Raw genomic sequence first — 21,066 nt, 5'->3', positions numbered from 1 at the left:
CAATGGAAAGTTATTAGTAGGATAGAACGACAGCACAACATTGAGGGCCAAAGTGCTTCCAACTAAACCTGTTGGACTATAACCTGGTGTTGCTGTATTGTTGGGAGCAAGTGAGAACTGCAGATGCTGGAGATTAGAGTTGAGAGTGTGGTGCTGGAAAAGCACAGCAGGTGAGGCAGCATTCAAGGAGCAGGAGAATCGATGTTTCGGGCATAAGCCCTTCATCAGGATATGCTGTATTGTTCTATGTCCTCTATGTTCTATGTTTAACGTGACCACTCTCCCCGGTAGCAACAGCCTGCTGAGAAAATCCGTACACAGCTTTGCCTTAATTTAAAAGCTGCCCTACAGGATGCTCAAGGATTTCACAGCAGTTTAGCAGTCGACGTCCACTCTGAAACATTAATGGATTATTGGTGATAGAAGAATGAAGAGGAGGTGCTGCAGGATTCCTTTCAGCCTGTTGTCCATTTGAGAGATATCATACACTGAGTGATGCTTTGAAGCTGTGCAATGTTGGTGCCCTGTTTCACTGATTGCTCCATTCTACCCAACTCCAGCTACTACAATGTCCATGACAAATACACGAGTAGATAATCTGTGGCGAATGTCAGAATGAAAACAGCAGTTCACTAACAGTACACTTGAGCCCTTACACGAATCACAATAATGTTCACGATTTGGAGATACTAGTGTTGGACTAGGGTGTACAAAGTTAAAAATCACACAACACCAGGTTATAGACCAACAGGTTTAATTGGAAGCACAACCACCTGCTGAAGGAGCGTCGCTCCGAAAACTAGTGCTTCCAATTAAACCTGTTGGACTATAACCTGGTGTTGTGTGATTTTTAATAATGTTTATATTATGCCTTGACAGAGTGTGCGGCTTCACAAGGTCAGTGTTTGCCTTGATCCGGGGCTCTGTGATATGTAACCTTACCCAGATAGATGTTGCCAACTCAAGTTACACTGGAGGTGTGGAATTCTGGCAAGAGGCCACTGTGAAAGTTCCCCTCCCCTCTGAAAAAAACACCTTTTAACATCACGGACCATGATATTATCTCCTATTCCTCTGACCAACATACATGGGCAGCCATGACCACTTGTTTAGAAAATGGAGGGTCCTGGGCAAGAACATGTGGCCTCCCACTGACTGCAGTCATGACAGACTTTCCAATATGTAATCAAGGCCCAGGGACTGTGCAAGTCTCCATTTCTTTTTTAAGAAACACCTAATGTGCAAACATCTTAGATTTGTGTGATCAAATAGCAATCTTTCAAAGTGTGATTCAATAGTAATCAGATCTTATAATTAAAATGTCTGTTCTCTGGTTGTACAATTCTAGAATGAAAAAGGTACATTAAACCATTTTGATAATATAAAACGTTAGGTTTCCTAGCACATTTTCAGCTGGCACATGGAAGCTGATTAAAAGGCATGGATTTACAAAGGTGGCCACAGCTTCCAAATTTATAAAACAATTAAACATTAAATAAATTAAATGAAAACAAAACATTTTTAAAGAGTGCAATTTGAAATAAGCTGCTGAATTCGGTTTCTCATCAAGTGAACCGATTCAGTTGAATTTTTTGCTGTTATCCCAATCTGATCTTGTCCAGAAAATGTTTCACACTGACTTGAATAATTATCCACAATTTAGTCAAGTTCACCAAGGTTCCTTAGACAGCACCTTCCAAACTGATGGCCACTTCTGAACTAGAAGGAGAAGAGCAGCAGACAAAGGGGAATACTACCACCTGCAAGTTCCCCTCCAAATCACTCACTATCCTGATTTGGAAATCTATCGCCATTCTTTCACTGTCACTGGGTCAAAATCCTGGACATTGTGAGTCAACCTACGGCATGTGGACTGCAGCGGTTCAAGAAGGCAGCTCACCAACACCTTCTCAAGGGCAACCAAGGATGGACAATGACTCCATCCCATTAATGAATAATAAAAACCAGAGTGGCTTGGAGGAGACCTTGCAGGTGATGGTGCTCCCATGGATCTGCAGCCCCTGTCCTTCTAAATGAAAGTGGTTTGGAAGGTGCTGTCTGAGGATCTTTGGTGAATTTCAGCAGTGCATCTCCTAGGTAACACACACTACTGCTGCTGAGTGCTGGTGGTGGAGGGAGTGGATGTGACACCAAGCTTCTTGTGCATTGTTGGAGCTGCACCCATCCAAGAAAGTTGGGAGTACTCTATCACACGTCTGACTTGTGCATTGTAGATGCTGGACAGGCTTTGGGGAGTCAGGAGGTGAATTACTCCCCGCAGTATTCCTAGCCTCTGACCCATTCTTACAGCCACTGTGTTTATATGGTGATCCAGGAAAGTTCCTGGTTAATTGTAACCCACAGGATGTTGTTACTGGGGGATTCAGTAATGGTAATACCATTGAGTGTCAAGGGGTGGTGGCTAGATAGTCTCTTATTTGAGCTGGTCATTGCCTAGTATTTGTGTGGTGCAAATGTTACTTGCCACTTGTCAGACTAAGCATGGATATTGCCCAGATCTTGTTGCTTTTGAACAAGGACTGCTTCAGTATTTGAGAAGTCATGAATGGTGCTGAACATTGTGCAATCATCAACGAACATCCCCAATCCTGACCTTATTATGGAGGGCAGGTTATTGATGAAGCAGCTGAAGATAGTTGCACCAAGGACACTATTCTGAGGAACTCCTGCAGATATATCCTTGAGCTGAGATGAGAGACCTCCAACAACCACCACCATCTTCCTATCTGCTAGATATGATTCCAACCAGCTGAGAGTTTGGCCCCTGATGCCCACTGATTCCAGCTTTGCTAGGGTTCTGCCATGCCACACTCAATCAAATCCAATCTTGGTGTCATTCTCCCCTCATCTCTGGAAGTCAGTTCTTTTGCCCACACTTGAACAAAAACTGTAATGAGGCCAGGAGCTGAGTGGCCCTGGCAGAACCCAAACTGGGCATCACTGAGCAGGTTATTGCTGAGTAGGTGCCATTTGACAGGATTGTTCCATCACTTCACTGATGATTGAGGCAGTAATTGACTGAGTTGGATTTGTCCTGTTTTTTGTGTACAGTACATACCAATTTTCCACATTGCCAGTATTGCAACTGTACTGGAACAGCTTGGCTAGGGGAATGGCAAGTTCTGAAACACAAGTCTTCAGTACTGTTGCCGGAATGTTGTCAGGGCCCGAAGCCTTTGTAGTTTCCAATTTCCAATCTCTTCAATCATTTCTTGACATCACATGGAATGAACTGACTAAAGACTTGGTATGTTTGATGCTGGCGGCCAAGGTGGATCATCTCAGTATTTCTGGCTGAAAATTGCTGTGAATGCACTGGTGTGCTGGGCTCTTCCATCATTGAGGGCTGGGATTTCTGAAGCTTCCTCCTTCAGTGAGTTTTTTAATTGTCCACCACTATTCAAGACTAGAAGTAGTATGACTTCAGAGTTTAGATTTGATCTATTGGTTGTGGGATGGCTTAGCTCCTTCTCTCATGCCATTTGGCACAAAAATAGTCCTATTTTGTAGCTTCAATGGGCTCTACATTTGTATTATATTCACCATTTTTAGGGTGCTTGGTACTGCTCCTGGCATGTCTTCCTGCACTTTCCATTGAACCAGGATTGATCCCCTGGCTTGATGATAATGGTTGACTGGAGGATATGCCAGACCATGAAGTTGCAGATTATGTTGGAGTGCAATCCTGCTGCTGTTAATGGCCCTCAGAGCCTCATAGATGACCCGTCTTGAGCTGCTGGATCTGTTCAAAATCTGTGCCATTTAGCACAGAGATAGTGCCACACAACACAATGGAGGATATTCTGAACATGAAAGGGGGACTTGGCCTCCACAAGGACTTTGCGATGGTCACTCTTATCGATGCTGTCATGGACAGACACATCTGCAGCCAGCAGATTGGGAAGGATGGGATTGTGTGTTTTTCCCTCTTTTTGGTTCCCTCACTACCTACAACAGGCTCAGTCTAGCAGCTAGGTCCTTTAGAGTTCGACCAGCTTGACCAGTAGCACTGCCGCTGAGCTGCTCTTGGAGGTGGATATTGAAATCTCTCATCCAGAGTGCATTAGGTGCCCTTGTTGACTTGGAAATATATCATTATTCCTTCCGTGTCACTTGGTCAAAATGCTGGAACATTGTGGGTCCAGCTACAGAACAAGGAAGAACAGCTCACCACCACCTTCTCAAGGGCAACTAACGATGGACAATAAATGCTGGCCCAGCCAACTATGACCATAGTTCATGCATGAACAAGAAAAGTGGCCTTCATAGCCACTAATTTGGAGAGTATAATAATATTAATATGTCGAGTAGAAATTGAATGGAGTAGACAATATGTGAGCAAGCTTTGCTAAAATCAGTTCAGTATATCTAGCACACTGCATGTGAACTGTAGCAAAAACAATTAACATCTGAATCTTAATTCCATCAGCAATATACATGTCAGGTGCTGGTCTTACTGATGTCTTAATCTCTATAACCATTCAAAAAGTATAAAGTTATTGTTAATCAATCTGTTATGCATTTTGTCCCATCCATGGGGCAGGATGGACTTTATCTCAGAGGCAGGGACACCACTACTGCGCTATGAAGACTCTCAAAGGATAGATGTAAGATGCCCTTGTTAATCAAAATACTTTGTTACGTATGTTTATTTTCAACATTTTGACAACAAATGCGATTGTAGCTATAATAAAATCTAATTTAGAAAACAGGAAGAAGTACTTCCATTTAAATATCAAAGTGAGAGCAGAGGCAGAATGAATTCCTATATGCTTTTCCAATGCATGGTGCCTATAAGATGGATCAGCAAATAAGTTTTAAAAATAGGATTTTGGTCTTTACCTCAGCTTATACAGATGCCAGAACAGGAGTCCTTCATTTATTAAGCTAATCCATTTAGATCTCAGAGGGTTGTGGACGTACTGTACACCTCAACACTAAGAAGAAACATTTGTTGTTTGCATAGCATTCCGTGCCCTAATCTTAATATTTGGGTGTAACTCAACAACCAAACATTTATTCTGCCAGCAGCTGAGTACCTATCCTGTAAATAATTTCGGAACAATGATCATATTAGCAGTGATCTGTGAAAATTAGGATAACATTCTATTGACAAAAAAAATTCATCTTGAATTCCCATTACATTTATCAATGGCATTCTGTTGCTTCTTGTTTTTCAGGTTTGAAAAGGAGTACCACTGTAACTTTCAACCAGTTCCATATCCTTGTGCCATCAAACTCTAGCAGAAAGCCAGTCTAATAGTGCACATTGATGGTGAATTTTCCCATGCATGCTTTCATTCCAGCTTCTCCAATCAGTAGTTATTATCAGTATCAAATCCACATGACGATTGTACCAGAGTAAATGAATCACCCCCATTAATTATTTTTATTGTCAAATATAAGGATTTTAAATGCACCACCCCGCTGTTTTATACACCACCTCCCTATGTATTTAACATAAATATCTTTTAAAAATCTGCAGTCAAAATATGGTAAGTCAAACTGTGCTCCCAAAGTCTTGATGCAATTTCCTATAATGTACCAATGCTCTAGACCATCATCCTAGTTTTAATTGAAAGCAGGATATAGAATCATAGAGATGTACATCCTTTTGGTCCAACCCATCCATGCCGACCAGATATCTTAACCTAATCTCATCCCATTTACCAGCACTTGGCCCATATTCCCCAAAACCCTTCCTATTCATATACCCAACCAGATGTTTTTAAATGTTGCAATTGTAACAGCCTCTACCACTTCCTCTGGCAGCTCATTCTATACATACACTACTGTCTGCAAGAAAAGTTGCCTCTTAGTCACTTTTAAATCTTTCCCCTCTGACCGTAAACCTCTAGTTCTGGACTCCCCCACCCCAGGGATAAGACCTTGTCTATTTATCCTATCCGTGCCCCTCATGACTTTGTAAACCTCTATAAGGTCACCCCTCAGCCTCTGATGCTCCTGGGAAAACAGCCCCAGCCCATTCGGCCTCTCCCTATAGCTCAAATCCTCCAACCTGGCAATATCCTTGTAAATCTTTTCTGAACCCTTTCTAATTTCACAACATCCTTCCCATAGGTGGGAGACCAGAATTGTACACAATATTCCAAAAGTGGCCTATATCATGGCATCTGGAGAATTATGCACCTCTACTCTATGTAGACAATTTTTGATTTGTTTTGCTGTGCAGCTAGTGCTACCTTACCGCTTTTCTTCATAAGTGCATTTTTTCAAAAAATAAAGATTCTGTAAGGATAGCTACTGTGTGACATTACTCATTTGTTGAACTGAACAGGGAACAGCTGCTCTAAATGTTCTCATCTTTGTTGTAGTATAATTCTTAATTATTTCTCTGTATCAGCGGTATCTCCTTTATTCGTTTTATTAGTGGTTGCAACTGGCAAGGCAGCTGTTACACAAGATGTCCACAAGCAACTATTTGGGATCTTCTCTTGGATTGTTAGTGTCCCTACCTCCATTCAACACCGACCTGCGTCAAAGATGTGTCATTACATGTTCAAGCAGATTGATTACAATAAATTTTTGGGACAATTTTCTTCTCTAGTGCAGAAAGATGTGGAGGAAAATTGCTAAAAAATGTTTTACTTCAGAGTGTAGCTCTGGGATCAGCTAAATGACATCTTAATCCAGCCATCAAGCAAAATGCAACCACGTACATGGAAGATTTAGAATTATTTAATGCTGCTTTCTAATATGGGAAATTTATTTAAAAAGCACTCTTACAGACATTGTAAATTTACTGCACTATCCACAGTAATTATTTGTATCCAAGCAACTGAGAAACTAATCCTAGTCATTTAGTGTTCACCTTAAGTTTTGGGTTTCATTTTAACATTTTCCCATGTAGAACTAATGCTGAGACTGTAGTTATGATTTGATTAGTCCACTAATTTCCTGCTTTGACCAGAAGTGCAGTTTCATTATCATGTTCCATTCAGAACAATGCTATAAAACGTCACTCTTTCAGTAGATGTTTGCATTGCAGTATTTGTCAAAAGAATAAAATTGAAAATATTATTCTAATGAATTCTAATGATTCTAATGAAGTTGTGAATAGGACGATGGAATAATATATTTGATGCTGCTGCTCGTAGCAACGAACATGGAATGGATTTCTAAACCAGAGTGCATTAAGTACGCATGAGGATTTAGCACGATGTTCTTAGCACCATAAGAGCTAAGCATTTAAGTTTTCTGATGTTAAGATCCTTTATAATCTATTCTAGTAAGTCCTAGTGAACTATACTCACTGCAGCAATTAAGCTTACAATCTTTTAATGAGCACGTGAACACAAATAACTGAAGTTAAAAAGAAAAGAATGATTAAACATGACATTCCTAACAACTCGATCAATACATGTCATAAACATGTTCATCCCCATGATTAATCCATCTAATTCTTATTGATTTACTATCCAGTTGTTCAAGATGGTATTTAAATTTTGCACTTAAAGTAGCTTTGATGACAGGGAGATGAAATCAGCTTATCATGTGTATTTTTAACATTTAAAGAGAAACTAAAGTCCATTCTTTTGCTAGTGTTCATGTCATATGTCTACATTTAGAGAAATTCTTTTCCTATTTCAGCAGGCAGCCATCATACTGGGTTCAGTAGATTATACCAAATGTGGGTGACCATAGAACAGCTTACCATCACGAAAGGTTGACTCATAAAATACTAAAGTAACTTTGTTGCTCCTTGAAAAAAAACCTTTCATTCTTTTTAATCAATTAGCAATCCTTATTGTGTGTGAAGTTTGTTCCAGAGTTCAGCCAACTGAAAAAAATCATAAATCAGACAGTACATTCAACATATACAGTCGGTTCTACTATAATGTGTGTTTCTTCAATGCAAATTGGTTCTAATGCGATTGAAGATTTTAGACTGTTAGTTGTAGAACATGAACATTCCTTATCTATATTGGCTATAACGTGATTATGGCCCCATTAGTTTAAATGGCGCGGCTATTGCGTGATTTTCTTATAACGTGAGGTCACATGAGAACAGAATTATCGTGTGATATCAGAACTGACTGTACATGAAAAATGTCCAAACAAAATGAGCTGTTTATATAGATATTTTTATTGGGAATTTAACATTTTGACAAATTTACAAAAATAAGCAGAATTTTCAAGCACAAACATTAATATAAAAATAGATCTTAAATATATAATCATCAAAATTCAACTAATCCACAATCATCCAGAGTGTATAGTTGAGTCGCTTACATCCTTCAAATAAGAGAAAATGTTCTCTAATACACTCATAACAGTATGATAAAAAGGAAGTTATTTCCAAACAATAAGAACAAAAAAAAAATTAAACATGTTTGAATGGAGATCTTCCCCCTTGTTCTCAGGGGGCCTTACTACCTTTCCAACGTTCCACCATATCCTCTCCCAAACAGTGTCCCACCCTCGACCCGGGCGCTCCTTAATAGGATTTAGATATAATACCGAGCTAGAGTTAACAGTGAGCTCCGCACCCCCACCCCTCCCCACCCATACCTGAGTATATCTGCTAGCATCAATGCCACGTACAAACACACATAACTATAAAATTACAACTCCAACAGATTACAGTTAAGTATAATAACATAGCAAGGAAGACAACCCCGCTCCCAGAGGCAAAAGTAAAGTAGAATAAAGTATCCATTTCTCCCCACGGAGTGTGGGAGAGGCAAGCCAACATAAATTGTCTCTTACGATTTATTTAACAGAGTCTAAAAGTTTCTTGGCCTCTTCCGATGATCTAAAATTATACTCGGATCCTTCGTGGGTAAAGCATAACGTCGCTGGGTAGCGTAAGGTGTATTGAATATCTAAGTCCCTTAAACATTTCTTCACCTCATCAAATGCCTTCCTTCTTCGTGCCAAAGCCGGGGAGAAGTCCTGAAATAACATAATCTTGGATCCTTCATGAATCATAGCTTTAGGATCCTTTCCAAGCTTTCTGGAGGCATCCAGGAGTATCTGCCTCTCCCTATAACTCTGCAGCCGGAACAGGACCGGGCGTGGGCGCTGGTTTGGGCCAGATCCGCGTACTGCGACCCGGTAGGCCCACTCCACCCTTACCCGGTCAGTTTCAGCCCCCAGGTTTAAAAGCTGGGGCAACCATCGCTCCAGAAATACTACCAACTGTCCCTTCTCTTCTTGTTCAGGGAGGCCCAGAAGACGGATATTCTTTCTCCGATTTCTATTATCCAGGTCATCCATGTAGATTTCAAAGGCCCGGACTCTCTGCTCCAGAGCTCGCACCTGTTCTGCAGCTGTTTGCGCTGCAGCCTCGGAGGTCGTGGCCTTTAGCTCCGCCCCCTTCACTCGGCCCTGCAATTCCTCGAGAGCCTGGCTGTACTTTTGTAACTTTTCTTCGAATGCATTCCATCTCTGTCTGGATTCTGCGATGAAATTGACGAGTGTCGTTTCCAGCCTGGCAATCATCTCTTCAAGGCCTGTTTTTACATCAGCTGCAGCCGGAGGAGAGGAGGGTGGGGGAGGGGTCTTTGTTTTCTGAGAGCTGCGGGGTCCCTTTGATTTACTCATTATCCACTCAGTATTAGACTGTTTAAATATAATATTCAGCAGCTAATTAAGATTAAAGAAATTTTTTGGGTGGTTTGGCAAGTGTGGTGGGGGCAGGAAACCCACTTTTCCCAGGTTTTGGGAAGGGCTCTGTAGACTCAGACTTGCTGAGTCGCCGCCATCTTGGATCTCCCCAAAATGAGCTGTTTAAACAATGCTGAAAGTGAAAATTCATTAAAATAGTGCACTATTATTTCACTATCAGCATTCATTTAGTAGATGTTAAACATGAGGTTGCTCCTTGTTGATTATTACTGGACTTCCTCAATTGTTAAAAAAAAACTTGCATTAGTGTTATATTAAACTCCAGTGAAAAGAGTTATGAAGTTGGTAATATATGGTAACATAGAAGGCAGAATAGTTACGCAGATCTGACTCCCTCACTTCGTTGTGGCTGAATATTCTGAGAGCAGAAATTTACTGCTAATCAAACCCTATGACCAATATTACCTCTAACTGCTCTGATATACCATACAGGGCATTCGGGGAAGAAAATTAGAAGGAATGCTGCCCACTACTTCATTAGTCATGTCATTAGCATGAAAATGTTGCCTCAATTAATAAAATGGCCAATTGTTTTGTAGTAATATCCAGAATTAAAAGGAAGGTTCATCTGTAATGAACTCAATATAATTTATTTACTATAAACAGAATGTATTCTTAAAGTATGAGGTTTATGTGAGTTGGAAATAAAACCAAATCTTCTTCATCCCAGAGACAGAGATACACAACATAAGCCAAGTACTCAGTTTCAATTCCATCCTTGGACAACTGTCTGTGTGGAGTTTGCACATTCTCCCAGTGTCTGCGTGGATTTCCTCTGGGTGCTCAGGTTTCCTTCCAGAGTCCAAAGATGTGAGGATTAAGTGGATTGGCCATGTTAAATTGTCCATCGTGTTCATGGATGTATAGGTTTGATGTATTCGTCATGGAGAATACAGGGTTCCAGGGAAAGGCTAGGGGGATAGGTGTGGATGGGATTGTCTTCGGAGGGTCGGTGTGGACTTGTTGGGCTGAATGGCCTGTAGGGATTGTATGTCAAAAAAAGGTCTCTGAGGAGATGAAGTTTTTATTTTATAAAGCAAAAGGGACAAAACCCCTACTGTTTAAGGATTTGCAAAAAAAAATTGATAGAAGGTGATGATTTATCATCACCATTGGACTTCCTGCTGATTAAGCCATTTCACTGACAGCCACAGATTCACATTAGATGTCCAGTTCTGATTGCAATCAATCTAGTTTTGAGTTGTTAAGGCATGGTTACAGTTTAGTCTTCCAAGTTTCACAAGTTGTTCTGAAATACTGGTATTTGGAAATCCTTCAGGTTCCCAAGAAATTCTATCAGGAAAAGAATTTCAGGAGAAAGGCTTAGACTTCTGTTTTGTCTTCTTTATTGACTCCCATGTCTATCAAACACAATTCAGAGTTTAGAAATGGTTGCTAGATGTTCGAATAGAAGCCAATTAATCTTTCCACAGCCAGATTTTCCAATGATTGAGGCAATACACTTTAGTTCTATCTCCTTGAAATATTTAATTGGCTGTTTTTCCCAATGGTTTCTCTTTCAAGCAGGTGGCTTGTGGCACATATCAAATTTTTGATCTCACTCCTTGATGAAAACCTGTGTATCTAAGAAAATGCCCAAACTGCTCCATAATTTCTAATTTTGCCACACTGTCGTTAAATTTACGATAACATGAACTATGTCACAATTGTAAGCGTGACATGCAATTAGGCAACTCAACTTGGTTTGGGTGAAAGATTAATGAGGAGTGTTGTATTACAGCACAGATGGGCCAATATATCTAAGACAGTTAAGTGACAACATAATTTGACAATGTCCTAACTTTTGTTATAAAGATACCCATCTCAACTTCATTCATTCTATATAATGGAGTCAGGGTAATCAGCTAATTACGTGTTTAAAATAGTTACGTCAGTGAACACACAATGCAAATTATGCACTTAAGTCCATGATAGCATAACCTTATAAGTAATAAATAAATAATCTTTCACATAGTACTCTGCTAAGTACTTTCTGGAAGTCCAGATGCAACATGCCTTAAGACTTATTGCAGTCCATACCAATACCAGTAGCTCAAGACAAGAGGTCAGTCTGTTACCTCTTCTAAATCCATGCTAACTGCTGACAAGGTATGTAATAATTAACAGCCTCATTTCACCTTGGAATATAGATTCCACAGTTGGACGTTTTTGATTTAACATTCTTAATATGTAAATCACAATTTCCACATTACAATTACCCTCCCAAAGGATGAGCTCAATCAGATTGAATAAGGAAAGGACATTTAATCAACAAAGGAATTCCATAGCCAGACATTGAGAGAAAAAAAATGAGCTAGATCAAGGACTTTATTTAATACACAGAATATCGATTCATACCTGACATACTGCTTGGTATTATGAATCAGTAGTCATTCTGTTGCTGGTTTTCACCACACCACCTACAAAAACAGAATTAGCCTATTATTCCTGCAGCTTCTAACTCTAGGGAAAACAAAATAGCATTGAATGAAAAGAAATACAGCATTTATGAGAATTTGATATGTAAATCCATCTTGACTCCATACTAATTGTATGAACGTTGAAAACACTCAGATTAGGAAAACATGATCAAGGAAGTTGGATTTGATTCCTTTGGGAAAAGAAAACTTCAAACTGATTTAATTGGATTTTTAAGAAAATAAAAGGAATAGTCTTTGAAAATGAATTGCAACCATCAGTGCTTGTCTGGCTGCATGCTCCAAAGCATTCAGTGACAGCCCCACTTCGACAGCAAAAATAGCAACTATTGTCCTGATTGTTTTTCTGTAAGTGAAGACGACAGTGAGACAGCGTGCGACATGCTTACCATTATAATTCAGCGAAGATGATTTATTCTCAATTGAGAATTTCTTGGGATTACCAACAGGTTAAGTGAGACAGATTCAGAACTGATTTAACTGCTTAAAACTGCACATCCATGAGGGCCTGGGGACTACCAGCAGCAGCAGGGTTTTTGGATACCATCACCACAGTGTGAAACCTCATGGCTTAGCATATCGCTCACTTCACTGTTACAACAGAGCCAGGAATACAACCTTGGACCATTGAGAAGGGCAGGACATTGTACCCCGAGAAGAACCAGGCATACCTGAAAATAAAGCACCAACTTTGTGAAGCTATAACATGGAATTAAATGTATATTAAATAGCACAAACAGCCTGAAGAGTAATTCAACAACTAATGTATCGTCAGATACATTAGGGACTTTTAAGCGACTCTTGGATAGGCACATGGATGATAGTAAAATGAAGGGTACGTGGGTTAGTTTGATCTTAAGAGTAGGATAACATGCTGGCACAACGTTGAGGACCAAAAGGCCTGTACTGTGCTGTGTTCTAATGGAGGAAGTCAAAGCTCAACAGTCCTGCCACATTCACCAATGTTTGCAGATAACTAAACAACTAGTCGGAGGGTGACATTCTATAAACATCCCTACGATCGGCAAACCTAGCATGTCAGTGCAGAAGACAAGGCTGAAGCAATTGCAACTGTCAGTTAGAAGGTGTTGCTTTAGGTGATCTTGGACTCCCCCTGAGGTCCCCTGTATCACAGATGCCAGTCCCGAGCTAATTCAATTCTCACATCAGCGATGAGAAATGGTTGAAAACAATAGTAGATACAGCAAAGGCTGGGGGTTCTGATAACATTCTGGTTCGTAGCCCTGATGATGTGTGCTTGCTGCAGCAACACAGATACAACACCAGACAATATGGAAGACTGCCCAGATACATCCTGCCCACTCGGAACAGGACTAATGTAATCTAATCAATACTTCCATTCAGTGTACTCTCTATCATTTGCAAAATGGTAGAGGTCACCAAAAGTGCTCGTAAGCTGCATTTATGCAGGACTAATTGACTGAGCAATGATCATCTTGGGTATTGCTTTAATTCACTGTTCTCTTTCTCTTCTTTCTCTCAAATACACAAAAAAGGTCTGGAAGCAAAATGCACTATTTATTTTGTACTATCACTTTGATTGCTGTAACTGTTCTTTTACTTTCATATCAATGAATATAAACAGGTTGTGGTGATATCCTATTCATTGGACTTTTCTCATGCTGGTGGGATGGAACATTGAAGAGGAAATGGTATTCTGGCTGAAGAGCTGCATTGTGGGTATGAGAATAGGAAGGCAAGATGGAAAGTAATGGTCAAGTCACAAATCCTTGCTCAAGTCAGCAGTTTGCAAACTATGGAGTTGGGAGAGAACTGTATCCTATTGTTTTGCAGCCATGAAGAAAAGGGAGCTGGTCACTTGTGTTTCCTTAAGCATAACCTTGAAAAGAGACCACGGTGGCACAGTGGTTAGCACTGCTGCCTCACAGTGCCTGGATTTAATGCCTGCCTCAGGCAACTGTCTGTGTTGCACATTCTTCCCATGTCTGCGTGGGTTTCCTCCGGGTGCTCCGGTTTCCTCCCACAGTCCAAAAAATGTGCAGGTTAGGTGAATTGGCCATGCTAAATTGCCCATAGTGTTAGGTGAAGGGGTAAATTTGGGGAATGGGTGTGGGTGGGTTGCTCTTCAGAGGGTCGGTGTGGACTTGTTGGGCCGAAGGGCCTGTTTCCACACTGTAAGTAACCTAATTTAATCTTCTGATGGTTTTGAGTGATATAATTGTTTTATATCATCAAATGTCGTAACAAGGTAAAGATGCAAGAAAAGATTAGGATCAACTCACCAGGAGATCTGCTGATGATTGACCTGGGCCCACATGATGACTAAATAAACCAATATCATTGTGAGTAAATGCTACTGCTTAGTAGTTTAATAAAGATATTCCACATTAAGTGAATGGTATCCAAGTTGTTGTGAGCAATTGATAGCTGTGCCAACACCTTTTGACCAAATAAGAGATTCTTACATCACAAGGGCTACTTGACTCTGGACCTCATTACAGCTTTGGTCCAACATGGGTAGGCCAGAATAACTGCAGTTGATATTAAGATAGCATTTGACCAAATTTGGCATCGGGGCCACCGCAAAATTGAAAATAATGGCAACTGAGTAGAAAACTCTCCAGTGATTGGAGTGGTATATAACACAAAGGATGATAGTTGTTGTTGGAGGTCAAACATCTCAGCTCCAAGACACTAATGTAGGAGCTTTTTAAGAGCGTTGCCCAAGGCCCAACAACCTTCATCTGTTAAACAGTCCATCGAAAGGTGAGAGGTGGAGATGATCACTGATGCTTACAAAGTATTCATTCTCACTTGCAATTCCTCAAATACTGAAGATGTCCATGTGCACGTGCAGAAAGACCAGTACAACATTCATCCCTCACAATCAACATCCGGGGAGGATTATTGTGGACCAGCAACCTAACGGGAGCTGCCATATAAATAACGTGGGAACAAGAAGTGAGGAACTGGGAACTGTGCAAAGACTAACTCAGCACTACTGCCCGCACATTCCTCTTCAAGTCACACACCAAGGTGATTTGGATCTTTAATTTTTTAAAAATTTGTTCATGGAATGTGGGTATCACTAACTAGGCAGCAATCATAGTCTATCCCTAACTTCCCAGAAGGCAGCTGAGAGTCAATGACAGGACTATGGTTGTGGAATCATATGTAGGTCAGACCAAGGCAAGGATGGCAGATGTCCTTTCCTGAAAGGACATTATTGAAGCAGGTGAATGTTTATAAAAATCAGCAGAGTTTACATGGCTGTAATTAGGCCAGCTTTTTTTCTGAGGTTTCAGACATGCTTTTAACTGAATTCAAATTTCACCTTCTGCCACGAAACAATTAGCCTGGGTTCTAGATGACTAGTCAAGTGAACTACCACTACACCAGTAACTCCACTACTGGAGTGGATTTGGAGGTAGGCGAGCACTTTGGTGATAGTGACCACAATCGGTTATGTTTACTTAAGCGATGTAAAGGGATAGGTATACACCACAGGACAATAGTTATAGCTGGGGGAAAGGCAATTACGATGTGATTAGATAAGATTTAGGATGCGTAGAATGGGGAAGAAAACTGCAGGGGATGGACACAAGTGAAACGTGGAGCTTGTTCATGGAACAGCTACTGTGTGTCCTTGGTAAGTATGTACCTGTCAGGCAGGGAAGAAGTGGTCAAGCAAGGGGGCCACAGTTTACTAAAGAAGTTGAATCTCTTGTCAAGAGGAAGGAGGAGGCTTATGTAAAGATGAGACATGAAGGCTCAGTTAGGGTGCTTGAGAGTTGCAGGTTAGCCAGGAAGGACCTAAAGAGAGAGATAAGAGCCAGGAAGGGACATGAGATGTCTTTGGCAGATAGGATCAAGTAAACCCTAAGCTTTCTATAAGTATATCAGAAATAAAAGGATGACGGGAGAAAGATTAGAGCCAATCAAGGATAGTAGTGGGAAGTTGTGCTTGGAGTCCGATCAGATAGGTGAGGCACTAAATGAATATTTTTCATCAATATTCACACTAGAAAATGACAATGTAGTTGAGGAGAATACTGAGATACAGGCTATTGGACTAGGTGGGATTGAGGCTTCTAAGGAGGAGATGGTAGCAATTCTGGAAAGTGTGAAAATAGATAAGTCCCCTGGGTCAGATGGGATTTATCCTTGGATTCCCTGGGAAGCCAGGGAGGAGACTGTAGAGCCTTTCGCTTTGATCCTTATGTCATCATTGTCTACAGGAATAGTGCCAGAACACTGGAGGATAGCAAATGTTGTTCCCTTGATCAAGAAGGGGAATCAAGACAACCCTGGTAATTATAGACCAGTGAGCCTTACTTTGTGTTGTGGGTAAAGTTTTGGAAAGGGTTATAAGAGATAGGATTCATAATCATCTAGAAAGGAATAATTTGATCAGGGATAGTCAACATAGTTTTGTGAAGGGTAGGTCACAAACTTTATTGAGTTCTTTGAGAAGATGACCAAAAGGTGGATGAAAGTAAAACAGTTGATGTGGTGTATATGGATTTCAGTAAAGCGTTTGATAGAGTTCCCCACAGTAGGCCATTGCAGAAAATACAGAGACATGGGATTGAGGGTGAATTAGCAGTTTGGATCAGAAATTGGCAAGCTATAAGAAGAGGGCGGTGGTTGGTGGGAAATGTTCATGCTGGAGTTCAGTTACTAGTGGTGTATCGCAAGGATCTGTTTTGGGGCTACTACTGTTTGGCATTTTTATAAATGACCTGGATGATGGCGTAGAAGGATGGGTTAGTAAATTTGCGATGACACTAAAGTCGGTGGAGTTGTGGACAGTGCGGAAGGACGTTGCAGATTATAGAGTGATATAGATAAGCTGCAGAGCTGGACTGAAAGGTAGAAAATGGATTTTAATGCATAAAAGTGTGAGGTGATTCACTTTAGAAGGAGTAACAGGAGTACAGAGTACTGGGCTAATGAAAAGATTCTTGGTAGTGCAGGTGAGTAGAGAGATCTCGGTGTCCATGTGCATAGATCCCTGAAAGTTGCCACCCAGGTTGATAGAGTTGTTAAGGCATACGGTGTGTTAGCTTTTATTGGTAGACGGACTGAGCGTTGCAGCCATGAGGTCGCATTGCAGCTTTGGTGCGGCCGCACTTGGATTATTGCATATAGTTCTGGTTGCCATATTATAGGAAAGGTGTGGAAGCACTGGAAAGGGTGCAGAGGAGATTTATCAGGATGTTGCCTGGTATGGAGGGGAGGTCTTATGAGGAAAGGCTGAGGGACCTGATACTGTTTTTGTTAGAGACAAGCAAGATAAGAGGTGACTTAATACAAGATGATCAGAGGGTTAGAGAGGGTGGACAGTGAAAGCCTTTTTTTTCTCGGATGGTGATGGCTAACACGAGGGGACATAGCTTTAAACTGAGAGGTAATAGATATACTACAGATGTCAGAGGTAGGTTCTTTACACAGAGAGAGTATTAGGAGCGTGGAACACACTGCCTGCAACAGTAGTAGACTCGCCAACTTTAAGGGCATTTAAAATGGTCATTGGATAAACATATGAATCATAATGGAATAGTGTAGGATAGATGGGTTTCTGATTGCTGCGCTGACTTGCGCTGACCATCGAGGGCCAAAGGGCCTGTACTGCGCTGTAATGTTCTATGTTCTACTGTCCCTTTCCTGTAACCAATTCCAAAATCTAGAACAACCTTCTTAATAGGACTTTAAAGACTATATTTTTTTATTTTTCTGTAGCTTTGTTTGAAATAGGGAAAGAACTGTGTTAAAATCCAAGGACTATGGAAGTGATTCCTGCACATTTTAAAAGCAGGTGACCAACACACACTGTAAGTAATGTGTACACTGCTGCTTGTTCATGCAGTGTGGGGAGGTTTATTGCAGATGGGTTGGTGCCCCGGGGTGTGTACAAAGGGAGATTGGCTGGCATCAAGTAGCTAATTGGTCTGTGGAATGGTCACTGTTGTCGATCAGAAAGGCCTTTGGCCTGCCAACAACTATCTGATTGGCTCCCAGCCTGTGGGTGTGATTGCTTGGTTAAAAGCAATTGGCTGGCTGGGACAGAAAGTGTAGTCTTTTTTCTGTAGTAAACTCAAGCGAGTTTATTTTGCCTTATCAGTTTGTGTAAGCTTTGGCGCTTGACCAATAAATCAGAAACTTTATAGGTGTAGACCAGTCTGTGCCACCTGTAAATCCCAATCCTAAACCTATCTGGAGAAGGAAGATCAAGGAGCAGCAAGTCCAGACAAACCTGTAAGCTCATCTCAGTCAGCTCCGTGGATAGGGACCAATGAACTGTCTTCTCAGTCTATCCTTCTGCCCAAAACACCCGCGTTTATTTTGTATTTGCTTGCATCTGTCTGTATGCATGTGTAGGGGGTGCTTCATCAGGGAGTAGTATTTTAACTTGTTATATATTAGAGTCATAGAGATGTACAGCATGGAAGCAGATGCTTTGGTCAAACCCGTCCATACCAACCAGATATCCAAACCTAATCTAGTCCCATTTATCAGCATTTGGCACATATTTCTCAAAACCCTTCCTGTTTATATACCCATCCAAATGCCTTTTAAAAGCTGTAATTGTACTAGCCTCCACCACTTCCTCTGGCAGTTCATTCCATACACGTGCCACCCTCTGAATGAAAAAGTTGCTCCTTAGGACCCTTTCTTCTTTCCCCACTCACTATAAACCTATGCCCTCTAGTTCTGGACTCCCCCACCCCAGGGAAAAGACTTTTTCTATTTATCCTATCCATGCCCCTCATGATTTTATAAACCTCTATAAGGTCACCCCTCAGCCTCCGACACTCCTGGGAAAACAGCCCCAGTCTATTCAGTCTCTCACTCTCGCTGAAATCTGCCGACCCTGGCAACATCCTTCTTAACCTTTTCTGAACCCTTTCAAGTTTCACAACATCCTTCCAATAGGAAGGAGACCAGGATTACACACAATAATCCAAAAGTGGCCCAACCAACATCCTGTACAGCCGCAACCCCCAACTCTTATCCTCAATACTCTGAGCAATAAAGGAAAGCATACCAAATGCCTTCTTCACTATCGCATCTACCTGAGATTCTACTTTCAAGGAACTATGAACCTGCACTCCAAGGTGTCTTTGTTCAACAACACTCCCTAGGACCTTACCATTAACTGTAAAAGTTCTGCTAAGATTTGCTTTTCCAAAATGTAGCACCTCGCATATATTGACAATTCATAATTGTTTACCTAAAGTTAGAATCAATTTAATTGTAATAATTACAATTTTTTATTAAGTACAGAAACCTGGTCCATGATTTTTGTTAACTTGGGAATGAAAGGCATGCAAATTGGGGAATTTTGTGTACCTTTATAAAATCACAGCATAGCAGGCTTGATTGGCAGTGTTGAAAATGTGTTGCTGGAAAAGCGCAGCAGGTCAGGCAGCATCCAAGGAGCAGGAGAATCAACGTTTCGGGCATGAGCCCTTCTTCAGGAATCAGATTCGCTTTTCCGTAACATATTTTCAGCTCTGACCTCCAGCATCTGCAGCCCTCACTTTCTCCTAGTTGATTTGCAGTGTGCCAGCCCAGTGAGGCAGAACAGCACTATTGGTGTAACTACAACTGGTCTGCAGGGGATGAACCACCATTTTATCAAAGGCAGTGGATAACAATTGATGGCATTAGCAGCAATGCACACTTACAATGAATGAATAAGATTAACTCACAATATTAGGCCAAGATATCGCAATTGCAGGTTGTCTGACCACAACATTAATGTTTAGTAGGATGACAGGTCAGAGAAATAAGGGCCTTACACAAAATCAGAATCTATAGCTTTTAAGAGAAAAGAAGGATAATTCTGACAGTCTTAAGAATGAAGCATGTCAACATTAATAACATGACACCAGGTTATAGTTTAGCAGGTGTATTTGAAATCACAAGCATTCGAAGTGCTTCCTTTTTTGTCAGGTGATTTCAAGTAAACCTGTTGGACTATAATCTAGTGTTGTGTAACTTTTGACCTTGGAGAAAATGAGGACTGCAGATGCTGGAGTACCAGAGTTGAAAAATGTGGTGCTAGAAAAACACAGCAGGTCAGGCAGCATCCGAAGAGCAGGAGAATTGACGTGTCGGGTTATGCCTGAAACGTCGATTCTCCTGCTCCTCGTACGCTGCCTGGCCTGCTGTGTTTTTCCAGCACCACATTTTTTAACTTTTGACCTTGTCCACCCCAGTCCAATACCAGCACCTCCGCATCAACATTAGTAATAGCTGACCCATATCAAAAGACAGTCTAAAACTAAGGAAAAGGAATGACAAGTATTTCGGTAGAAAGCAGTAAGACTATTGGAGCAATTAGGTGGCATGCTAGGTTTGACAATGGACACTTTAATTAGTTTGCATTTGATGAATGAAAATGGGAGCCATATCATAGCTGTGGACAAGTACTTTAAAGATGGAGCTGTGATGCATATGACAAATGGAGAACAAAAGGCTGACAGTGGGGAATTGAGATTCAGATTTATGTGACTTTGGAATAGCAGTTTTAATGAGAAGGAATTCGATCGAGGGTGTTGAGGATTAGAAGATGTGGAGGAACCAGTGTTGGACTGGGGTGGACAAAGTTAAAAATCACACTTTATCTTTGTAGAGTGGGGATAGTTTATATAGTGAAAAGTAAGAAAGAAGGAAAAGAAGAGCACAAGGTCGGAGATAGTTACTGACATGATTGAATGATAAAGCAGAGCTTAATATCCTTCAGAGTTTTTTTTGAATCCTTGGCAATCGCAACATGTTTGGTTGACATGGTAATTTTGGGTGGGTTTTCTGATGTGCATCATGCACTAACAATATTAAATTTCAATGGAAACCTTTTGTTTTGCGTATGTAGTGTAGATGGAAGAAGGAGAATATAACTGAGTGTCATGGTAATTGTTGCTCAAAGACTGCCTGTAAGAATGAGGCAATGCATTTTTTTTGCTGG

General features: G+C 40.9%; 1 protein-coding gene across 2 annotated transcripts in view; it reads right to left on the bottom strand.

The window, feature by feature from the left end:
- The window catches only part of LOC132815656 (thyroid hormone receptor beta), a 188,108-nt gene that overhangs the window by 48,042 nt on the left and 119,000 nt on the right, over positions 1-21,066 (bottom strand). For both annotated transcript variants that reach the window (XM_060824646.1, XM_060824647.1), the window contains exon 3: positions 12,031-12,092. In XM_060824646.1, the coding sequence (XP_060680629.1) occupies positions 12,031-12,037 (7 nt within the window). In that variant the 5' untranslated portion in view covers positions 12,038-12,092. The remainder of the gene's footprint in view (positions 1-12,030; positions 12,093-21,066) is intronic.

Source organism: Hemiscyllium ocellatum, chromosome 5 (genome assembly GCF_020745735.1).
Source record: "Hemiscyllium ocellatum isolate sHemOce1 chromosome 5, sHemOce1.pat.X.cur, whole genome shotgun sequence".
Classification (NCBI taxonomy): domain Eukaryota; kingdom Metazoa; phylum Chordata; class Chondrichthyes; order Orectolobiformes; family Hemiscylliidae; genus Hemiscyllium; species Hemiscyllium ocellatum.
Note: the sequence above shows the minus strand (reverse complement) of the source record. Positions and strands in the feature narration are given on the sequence as shown.